This window comes from Sinocyclocheilus rhinocerous, unplaced genomic scaffold (genome assembly GCF_001515625.1).
Source record: "Sinocyclocheilus rhinocerous isolate Xijiao unplaced genomic scaffold, SAMN03320098_v1.1 scaffold4768, whole genome shotgun sequence".
Lineage (NCBI taxonomy): Eukaryota > Metazoa > Chordata > Actinopteri > Cypriniformes > Cyprinidae > Sinocyclocheilus > Sinocyclocheilus rhinocerous.
Window position 1 is genome coordinate 132,149 of NW_015654055.1, and position 11,424 is coordinate 143,572.

The following is an 11,424-nucleotide window of genomic DNA, read 5'->3' on the forward strand; positions in this document are numbered from 1 at the left end:
GTCATGCAGACTAACAACTCAAAGCTCAAAAGTCATAAAAATGGCATCCATGTTTACCGTCCAATAACTAATGAGTATTTAGCAATTTGGTCCACCCTGATTAATGCCAGTGTAAACAACATCGGTACACAGAAGATAATCAACTACAATCATTTATTTATTAATATAATTTGCATATAATGGTCCTAAAAGCCTGTTTAACTGTAAGGGTCAGAGAGAGAATGGAAAAGGGTCATCCAAGTAAATTGTAGAAAATGACAAGATATTTAATTTAATATTGTGTCATTGGAGTTAGGAGGTTCGTGGACGTGGTGACGGAGGACATGCGGGTGGTTGGTGTGACAGAGGAAGACGCAGAGGACAGAGCAAAATGGAGACGGATGATCCGCAGCGGTGACCCCTAATCGGGAGAAGCCGAAAGAAGAAGAAGATTTGTGTCATTGGAGTTGCATTAATATTACTCCCGACCATAATCTGTGAGAGCTGTAGTATCTCCACACCGCACTTCCTTCCTCTCTCCAGCAGGGCGGCGCTGAAGGGGTTAAAGAGCACCAGACAGGAGAGAGTGGTAGTCACTCCCTTCTCCTTAATCTTCAACAGAGATTCTGCCTTATCCTCCTTATCACAGATAACCATAGAGATCTCCGCTGGAGAGAGATCCGAGACAAGAGAGATGAATCTCAAATCTAAAATCTGAATGATAACATCACAGCTTCGTTTTGAGGCATTATCATTACTCACCCAGGTTAAGGATGTGAACCATGGCCTCTAATCCAAGTGTATCGTACAGAGGCACCAGAGCCATGGAGAATGTGTAGCAGGCCATCTCTGTAATGACCCACTGCAGCCAGCAGGGGGAGACAAACAAAACAGCAACATATTAGAAATATCCAGATCTTATATAGCCTACCTAGAGAAATCTGTTAGCATTCCCATTCATCTCAATGGAAGTTGCTCAGCTGGTGAGCATTCAATTCACTGAATGCCTATTATATTAGACCACTGATGTAAATGCTTCTATTTTGCTTTTGGAAATGTGACTTTGCTCACAGGCATTCAGTGAATTAACTGATTTGTGAAAATAAGCCTATTATATTAGACCACTGATGTAAATGCTTCTATTTTGCTTTTTTTATTTGATATCTCGTTGCAAGCTGCATTGTCAGCATAATTTAAGTGAAAATTTCAACTGAAAAATGCAGATGCATTTCAGTATAACTTAGTATTTGGCATGTCCCTCTTGAGCATTTGCAAAACCTGATGATGCCGGCATCATCCAAAATCTTACCTTTTGCATTTTTTGTTTGTTCGTTTTCTTCTTTGGCTATTTTAATGGAGAAAACTATTAACTACATTAGTTAACATTTACCATGAAAAAATATTCTAAAGCACTTGTTAATATTAGTAAATGTTCATTTTAACATTTAATAACACATTAATAAAATGAATAATTCCATCTGTTAATATTTTTAAATGGAACTGAGCTGACATGGGCTAACAAACAATAAACATTTGTATTTTTATTAACTAACATTAACAAAGTTTAACAAATGTATTACTCGTTGTTAGCTAATTTTAATGCATTAACTAATGTGAACTAATAGGACCTTATTTTAAAGTGTTGCCTAGACCGTGAATTTTCAACGGTATCAACATAATATTTATTTTCTCAGAGGAGAAGAAATATTACACTCCGATAAAATATATTTGAATGACTAATATAGTCTGACATTGGACAGTTTTCTTCTGACCTTTTATACGAAGAATAATGCATTTGTGACCTAGAGATGCCAAATATTTCCCAGTCATTTAATGTCAGGGTTTAATGACTCAAAAGATCCCAGATTTTCAATCTAGTCTAAGACGCAAGTCTTAAGCAGTTACATATATACACGCGTTTCAGAGGCAGAAAAATTGTGAATTTGATTCTTAAAGGGGTCATAGAATGCCCATTTTCCACAAGTTGATATGATTCTTTAGGGTCTTAATGAAAAGTCTGTAACATAGTTTGGTTAAAATTTCTCAATGATAGTGTAAAAAACACCTTTTTACCCTGTCAAAAACAGCTCTTTTCAGATCAAGCCGTTTTTGTAGCATTTTCCTTTAAATGTTAATGAGCTCTCCTGGCCCCGCCCCTCTCTTCCGAGCTGCTCTCACAGACTGTTTACTTTAGCTGTATTCATCGTGAAACTTGCTAATTAGCACATTATTAGGAAAGGCGATTTGCAAAGTATAAAAACATTATACTCACTTCTTCTGTAGATGGTGGTTGTGTACACACACTGCCAACACACATTTCAGTTCAAACAACTTGTAAAAGTGCATGTAGCATCCTATGACCCCTTTAAGACTCTAAAAACCAACCTTGAACATAATTATTCAAGATAATTATGAATTCAAGAATTCATGCTCACAAAAAAAAACAGGAAATTGGAAATCAATCTGTGTATGATATACCTCTGGTCTGTTTTGTGCAAAGATGCCCACATACTGCTGTGGGTTTGGCTTGCAACCCTTCGCCAGCAAACCTGATCCCAACACCTGTGCCCTTTCTGCAACCTGCAACAAACACATTACCATGAAAATCACTCAGAGTACTTCTGCTGGGTTATTACATGATTATTATACAGTAGTAAATGTGTTATAACATGCATTGCTCTCACCTCAGTATAAGAGATCCACTGATAGGGCTCTCCGGGTTTCCTGAAGCCGAGACACGGTCCATTACCTGCACAACACAAGTAATAGTGTTAGTTACTACACAGCTCTCTGGAATACTTGATTCTGATTGGTCACTCGTGAAACACTATGGTCAAATACATATGTTATAATGATTACCAGCTACTGAACTGTATAACTGACTGATATGCTGTTCAATGTGCTTTACGACCTGTTCATCATGTCCGAGTTTGTTTATTAATGACTTTCTGTTGTCTCGGAGCTGAATAATGACACTATTGTCTTGTTAGAGCTGCTGTACAGCAGATTTGCCTCATATTTGATGAAGTTTGCATCACTGATTCTGTCATTTTCCTGTTTATTACTTTGAAGCTGAAACAGTCTGTATTTTATAAAGTGCTATATAAATAGATGACTTAATGAAAAGCTGATTGTAAATGACTTCTTATTTACTGTATATCTGCTGTTCTAAAACTATTGTTCTTTATTTTGTCTCATCACAAATGCTTTCCATGTTCCATAAATCCAAGCACAAAAAATACTTCAAACTCAAGCAATCGACCAAGAAACTATTGTACAATCCATTCAGTGAAGGAAGCTACATGTGATAAAAGCATTATCGATCTGAAAAGGCCTTGCAGAGCACTGCAGTAAATGAAAAGAAAGAGAAACGGAGTCAGACATCGAATTCATCTGGGATCAGCGGATGATATAGTCACTCGAAATGTTTTGCTGTATATTTACACAAACTGTTTTCAAGGTTTTCAGAGAGAAATCACACAGACCTGCTATCCGCAGTCCTCTCTGGAACATGTCGTACACAGTCTTTGCGTCCTCATAGTAAAACTCTAGTAGATTGTCATCCTTCAGTAAAGCTGAGCGCCTACAGCTCTGATCTCCCTGTAAACGCACACGGACATTAGTATGTGGTATATGATCAGTCATTCAAAATATATGCATATGCAAAGCTCCTGCAAAAAAAAATGCAGTATGTACACAGTATACAATTTATGCATATCCACATAACTTACTACATGTGCTAAACTGTGCAGTAAACAACCCAAACACAGAGTCTGCGATATTGTATCCCACAATGCAATGCACTCAATTTGATCTTCCATTTCCAATGTGATGAATAAAGCAAAATCAATATTAAATGTTTTTAATACAGCTTTCTTTTAAAAAAATATTTCTTAATCTGTATGGTATAAAGCACTATATAAATAAAGGTCACATGTCTTGATGACCGGTTGATTGTACATTACCTCATACTTTAAGTATATCTGCTGTTCTAAAGTTATTCATCTTAATATCTCTTACTTCTCAGCTGGAAAAAAAAGCATCTGGTCTAAGTTGGTATTGCTGTTTGATTAGACTGTAATGTTAGCTAGTTTTTGGACATTTTTCAGCTAAACAGTCTGAAAGACCAGCTTGACTAGGAAGACCACCTTAAACCAGCTAATACCAGCAAAACAGTTCAGGCTGATTTAAGCTGGCTTTTTTAGCAGGGTTGATTTATTATTTGCTTAGCCAAATGTTATCTCAACATGTAATTGAGGAATCATGTAAAAACAACAGACCATTCCTGAATAAGGATTCACATACTGTATTTAGACAGTGTACAGTATACTTTAAGCTATTCATCACTATCTCCATTATATACTATTTAAAGTTTTCATTAACATTTTTAATTAGGTTTTACATTTTCACTTTTCATTTTAATTTTAGTTTAAGTTTTAGTATTTGATTAGCAATTTAATATTTTGGTAATTTGGTATAATTTAGTAACTGTTTTTGCTTTCAATATTTCTTTACCTTTAATTTATTTTTATTTCAGTTTTAGTAACTTTAGTAGTTTCGCTTAACCTTGTTTAATTTAGCTAGTTGCCAAGGCAACATTTCACATTTTTAAAGGGGTCATATGATGCGATTTCAAGTTTTCCTTTCTCTTTGGAGTGTTACAAGCTGATTGTGCATAGATAAGATCCCTGAAGTTGCAAAGACTAAAGTCTCAAAACCAAAGAGATATTCTTTATCAAAGTTAAGACTCTGCCACGCCCCCCTAAAACGGCTCGTTCTAACACTTTTATGGACGACCGTTTCGTGAACCTAGGAGAGGAGGTACCAGTAATTCTGACTTTGCTATGACAATCTGGCGCTTCTGAATCAGCTACTGTAAGTATGTTTTGTTATTAGTTTAAGTATTTGCTATTGACTGTTATCAAGTCTTAAAGGTGCAGTATGTCATATTGACAGCTAGTGGTTGAAATGGGTACTGCGGATCAAATTTGAAATATTGGAGAGAGTTGTTTCTCCCACCCCTCCTCCTCAGACTCGACGCTCATGCGGGTTGCCAGATTGAGGACACGCAAAAGGAATAAGCACAACTAACAATGTTGGGCGACGAGTCTTACACTGTCAGTTGATGAGCTGATTTATCTGCGCTTTAATATTCCTCTGGTCTTAGAGTTTTTTTAGTCGGATGCCGAGGCTTTTTAGGTTGGGTAGAATCTGTGATATCTGACCCAGTTCGTTTGCTAGTTTCCAGGGCTGGAATATGCTGTGTTTTCCACCAACTGGCAACCCGGGCTGTTGAAATACTACTGGGTAAATTGGCAGTAGGTGGAATCACACCGACCAAAACAAAAACAGACTTTCTGACACGGAACGCACATTTCAAAGTAGAGTAACTGGCTGTAGCATTGTTTGCTGGAGAAACAACTATGTGAACTGCTTTCTAAATATCTGCAACATATTATGGTATTTTATGCTTTAGCAGAGTCAAAACAATTACACATAGCACCTTTAAATTTTTTCCACTTAATATTTTATCAGATAGATATCAGTTTTAGTTAGCAATAACAACACAGTTACCTGCACAGATATGGACTGGGCCTGCAGGTCACACGGAGGCTGGATTGGTCGAGGTCTGGTCACCAGCCAGTAGGTTGTGAGAGAGGCTAGCGCTCCTAAGCCTATGATAGAGGACGGAGAGAGGGAGAGAGAGGACAGAGAGAAGGACGAGGGCAGAGACGGAAGCAGCGTCTTCAGATTGTCCATCTCAGACTTGCTGTCTCCTCCACTGAAACGCAGGGAACGTAACCACTCCGGAAACTGCATAGCTGTGAGAGAGACACAGATTCACTGCCATTAACATCATCATAAGTGTCAAATACTTCATTCCCACATCTCTCTAAATTACATGAAAAAGAGCTACTGGATGAGAGCCGTAACACATCCACAGCAGCAAAATACTTCAGTAAATCCAAAAGTAGCCCAACCTAATAGCTTGCTTTGATAACACCTGATCTGAGAAATCTGTTGTTCACCAATATTTTGTATATATTACAGAGTATACAGAACACAAAATAAGATATTTTGAAATGTTGGTAACCAAACAGCTTTAGTGACTCCTGACATCCATTAAAAAAAAACAAAAAAAGACGACAAAAAAATCTTATTTTATATTCCACAGAAGAAAGTCAGGTGAACTATATATACATATATAAATATGCATAGACATATTTATACATTAAATATGCATATGCATTAAATATATTTCTAAAATGGAACTTTATTGTAAAGTGTTACCCATATATATATATATACATACATACACACAAAAACAACATTATCACTACTAAAATTTATTGGACTAAAATTAAAATGAAATGGAAAATAAAATAAAAACGGATTAAAAATAACACAAACTATGAGTATTTCAACCCTAATCTGCAAACCTGATAGCAAGCAGCAAAATAAAAAAAAAGATAACTATTCTTTATGCTACTAGTTGCACAGAAATGACACATTTCACTTTTAACCATAGACAAAGAACATCACAACACTCATTATATTTGTCAAATATGGCAATTTTCACAAACTGGCCCTTTTAATAGCAGCTCTCCAATAACCACTATTAAAGCTGTTACTGTTAGAAATGTGCCATTGTTTTCCACTATAGTTGCACAGATAATACATGCCTATTATCCACAACAGTCAAACAAACACAAGGCCTAACATGCTCTATCAGTCCTGATTCTATTTTTATTTTTATTTATTTTTTTAAATAGGAGAAGGTTCGGGAAGATGCCCCACCTAAGAACAATGTGCATTTACTTTTAAATTGTAACATGTAGATATAAGTTTAGCATGTGCAGGATGATGATGTATAAATGACTTTTTCACTTTTTTATATTAAGTGTCAGTAATGTATTTTGACATAGGTTGAATAACTGAATAACCGATGACAGACAAAGCATAATCCCAGTAAAAATACATTCGTTGGAAAAGTTTTTTTTTTCTATGACTTATATACACAGGTACAGATTTATATATTTAATTGTCTATATTTCAATTGAAGGTATGCCATGATAGCAACGCTATGAATGCAAATTGAAAGATTGCACTAAAATAGTTGCAATGAAAAGCAAAAATATCAGAAATGTACATACAATTAATGGAAATACTGAATAATAACCCCATCAATTACAAGTAGTATTTATTTATTTTTTTAAATAACACTACATCTGTGCCGATTCTGGGTGGCCCATCTTACCCCAAGGGTCTAAGTTTTTTATTTCAAAATAAAAAAATTCCTCATTAACAAATAGACAAAAAAATGCTGATATTCAACATATAGTGCAATGCCACAGATTGTCCAGAGACACAAAATTAGATCAGTTAACCTCAAAACTGTTTCAACTGAATAAATCTGTCAAAATGGCAAATAACACATTGAATTAACATGAAATTTAAGTAGAAAGACTGAGAGAGTATTTTCTGATAAAATGATTATATAAGTACGATTTACGCAAAAATTTTTTTTATTTTTTTTACAGTGTACCCTACGACTTGACTTTGTATACATGCACAATCTATAAATGTTCATAATAAAGCAAAAAGAAAAGTCAAGATACAATACAAAGCAGAGTAGTTAACTGTGGTAAAACCCTAGGTAAAATTCACTCTATGCATGACCTTGAGTGACCTACTTCTATTAAAACATATGGTGGGTGACTCCAATATGATAAAACGTGATTATAATAATAATCATCATCACAAAAACCGCCAGGAATTAGACTACTAATAGTCTGATGATCTGGTACATTAACGATGAATTACATGAATGTGCAATGACTCTAAATTACTAACAACTCTCATTGATTTCTTGTAAAGAGGTCTGAGAACAAAACCTGAATGAAAAGCACTCAGCCCCGAGAGAAGCAAACTAATGTTTGGGGCCTCATTTGAATGCCAGGAGGAAGTAATGATGATTGGCCGACACACAACAGGCGCTCGGGTAACTCTCGGCCATTTTCGAGCAGGCAGGACACACACGCGGCCAAAACACAAACACAACACAGGTGTGAAAGTGTTTCAGGACACAGAAGGAAAGGTGGAGATGACGATGTTTTCTCACCGACAGGCTGCAAATGAATTTTAATGGCATCCCGCAGCAGAAGATGACACTGCTGAAGCGAGTACAGTCGCACTGGTTTGGTGCTGAGATGGGGTGACTGGGAGGCCCCAGTGTGAACGCGTTTGCCAATGAGACGATCTGTAACGACCACATGAGACGAACCAAACACACTCGCTGCCCGGGACTCAATTCACAGCCTCACAGAACGCTCTCTCTCTCTCGCCCCCCTCTCTTCTTTAACCTCTCACCCACTTCCTCCCCCCATTAAAGCACAGGGGGATAAAGGATGATGTCATCACCCCTCGCCCTGCATTGGTATTTCCACAGAGAGGGAAAATGCCCTCCCTCCCTCTCTCTTTAAATGCCACCACAGCAAGTGTTGTGATGTTTGTCTCCAGAATACTTAACACTAGAGATGCCGATGCCAGCCAGCATCACAACTTCAACTCTGTGTTTAGCATGGGACAGATACACAAAACAACTCTATAATGACTAAAAGGACAAACTATATATCAGTATTATTAATATTTACAATAACAGTGTAATAATATGGATTCAAAATATTACAAATAATTTTTATGTAAAATGTTACGTCCAAACCACAAAAAACTTCAAGTTTTGTATCCCATAAACATTAATAAAATAAAAAAGTAAAATAATAATAATAATACAAATTTCACAAATAAAAGTGGTATAGTTTAATATCCTAATTATTCTATGCGGTCATATTCAAAGAGTATTCTATAGCCTAATTTGGCACAAATATTAAATTCATGTGTATATCAGCCATTTTACAATAATTCATACATTTTCAAAAAATGTCAGTATAGCAGGTAACACTATTAAACATGAAATTTTTTAAAAAGCACTTCTACAATTTTATACAAAGTAGTATTTAAAATAATTACAAATTAATAATTCATTTGTAAACAGCATGCATATCCAAAAACCATTCAAAAGTTTAAGGTAGGCAAGATTTTTGGTATTTTCAGTTTTATTTGATCAAAAATACAATAAAACAGTAATCTTGTAAATTATTATTACAATTTAAAATAATTGTGCTTCATACATACATACATATATTATTATTATATATTCTATTTTTATATATTATGTAATATATATTTAACATAATAAAGTATCATATATAATTTATTATTTTATATTTTTAAATTAAATTTGTATAATTATAATTAAATGTATTTCAGAGTCACTTGAACCTTTAGAAATAATTCTAATATATCAATTTAGTGCTTAACACGGCTGAAAACAGTAGCACTGCTTAATATTTTTGTGGAACCAGTGATAAATGTTTTCTTGAATAAAAAAAAAAAACATTTATTTGAAAAAGAAACCTTTTGCTCACGGTTCCCCCATGTGGTTAATAAGTGCAATTGTCTGTTACCGGTGTCGTAAATACTGTCGCTGTATAAGCTTGGCCGTGGGCAGCGCAATACACGTGAATTTGTTGACTACGCTGACGGAAACGATCACTCGCTCGCTTTCTTTTCTTCGCTTCCTCCGACAAATCCCTCTTTGGTTTCTTTGCTAGCTCTGCCATGGCATTGGTTTTGAGATTTGCATATTAGATCGTTTCGTCTTATAGTTAGCTGTTGGCTAACTCCACCCAGGCTACGTGTAAAATATGTGGCGTATGCCGTAAAACAGGTCACACTCTTCCGCTGGCAGGGGATGGGTGAGGCTTTGTGTACCGACCCGAACACAAAACTTACTAGCGGCTAGGAGGCTGCTCAGGTAGCAGCGGCAGTAGAATTTGTCCGGTTAAGAGGTGTTCTACCACTGAAATTATTTTAGAGACATTGTTTTAAGGTCGAAAAACTACATAGTGTAGCTTTAAATGTAGAGCCATGCCATTTATATATTTTATTTATTTGCAGATTAACAAGGACATTTATGTTACTACGTAGTCTTGCAAAAAAGAAAATAAAAACTTTCTAAATTCCAAGACTCTTTCTAAACCCCACATGTGGTCACTTTAGAGGCAAGGGTTAAAGCAACACAACAGTAAACAGGGAAATCCCTTTTTCATATGAGCATCTCTGCACATCCCTCTCTCCGTCACAGGTCCACAAAAGCTGGAGATAAATGGATTTAGCAGCAATGACATCTGAAAACGATTACGCATCACAGATGAGGACAGACCTCGGTCTTTCTCTCCCTCCCTCCCTCATTCATAGGGGCCATTGTCAGAGGTAGACAGGCACTATTGTGTGTTTCTGGCACTCACTTGGGAACTTACACAGAACAAAGAGGAGAGAGAGCGACAGAGGCTATTACTCAAACTGGTGCTAAATGAACTCAAGCGCATCTCAAAGAAAGGCCTGCAGATTTACAGCCTCCATCACTGAAGAAAACGCTCAGACACCAACACAACAACTCAAAAAGAGATGAGGAGATAAATGTATTTTTATAGGTTTATCTAAAAACAAAAACAATTTTGACTTTAATTTGTTTGTAAAACCAAACAACTCATATGTACAGTAATGTACTCACACGCTCAGAAAAGGTACAAAAGCTGTCACTGGGACTGTACACTTTAGGTAATATGTACAATTTTGGTACGTACACCAAGTACTAATAATATGTCTAATTATGCTGTTCTTTTGAACTTTTTGTACTACATGTACATTTTAGGTATTACTATGTATAATTTACATCTACTAATATGTACATTTTGATACTAATATGTAGACTTTAGGTACTAATATGTTTAATTTACATACTAATTTGTACATTTTTAATACTAATATGAAGACTTTAGGTACTAAAATGTTTAATTTATATACTAATTTGTACATTTTGAATACTAATATGTAGACTTTAGGTACTAAAATGTTTAATTTACATACTAATTTGTACATTTTTAATACTAATATGTAGCATTTAGGTATTAATATGTTTAATTTACATACTAATTTGTACATTTTTAATACTAATATGTAGCATTTAGGTATTAATATGTTTAATTTACATACTAATTTGTACATTTTTAATACTAATATGTAGACTTTAGATATTAATATGTTTAATTTACATACTAATTTGTACATTTTAATACTAATATGTAGCATTTAGGTATTAATATGTTTAATTGACATACTAATTTGTACATTTTTAATACTAATATGTAGCATTTATGTACTAAAATGTTTAATTTACATACTAATTTGTAAATTTGTAATACTAATATGTAGCATTTAGGTATTAATATGTTTAATTTACATACTAATTTGTAGGGATGCACCGATACCACTTTTTCCAGTACTCGCCCGATACGGATACTTTTATTTTTGGTACTTGCC

General features: G+C 35.0%; 1 protein-coding gene across 2 annotated transcripts in view; it reads right to left on the reverse strand.

The window, feature by feature from the left end:
• The window catches only part of LOC107716609 (long-chain-fatty-acid--CoA ligase 6-like), a 31,116-nt gene that overhangs the window by 12,479 nt on the left and 7,213 nt on the right, over positions 1-11,424 (reverse strand). For both annotated transcript variants that reach the window (XM_016523107.1, XM_016523106.1), the window contains 6 exons: positions 5,554-5,801; positions 3,465-3,579; positions 2,664-2,728; positions 2,458-2,559; positions 742-841; positions 469-647 (listed from right to left, as the gene is read on the reverse strand). In XM_016523107.1, the coding sequence (XP_016378593.1) occupies positions 469-647; positions 742-841; positions 2,458-2,559; positions 2,664-2,728; positions 3,465-3,579; positions 5,554-5,799 (807 nt within the window). In that variant the 5' untranslated portion in view covers positions 5,800-5,801. The remainder of the gene's footprint in view (positions 1-468; positions 648-741; positions 842-2,457; positions 2,560-2,663; positions 2,729-3,464; positions 3,580-5,553; positions 5,802-11,424) is intronic.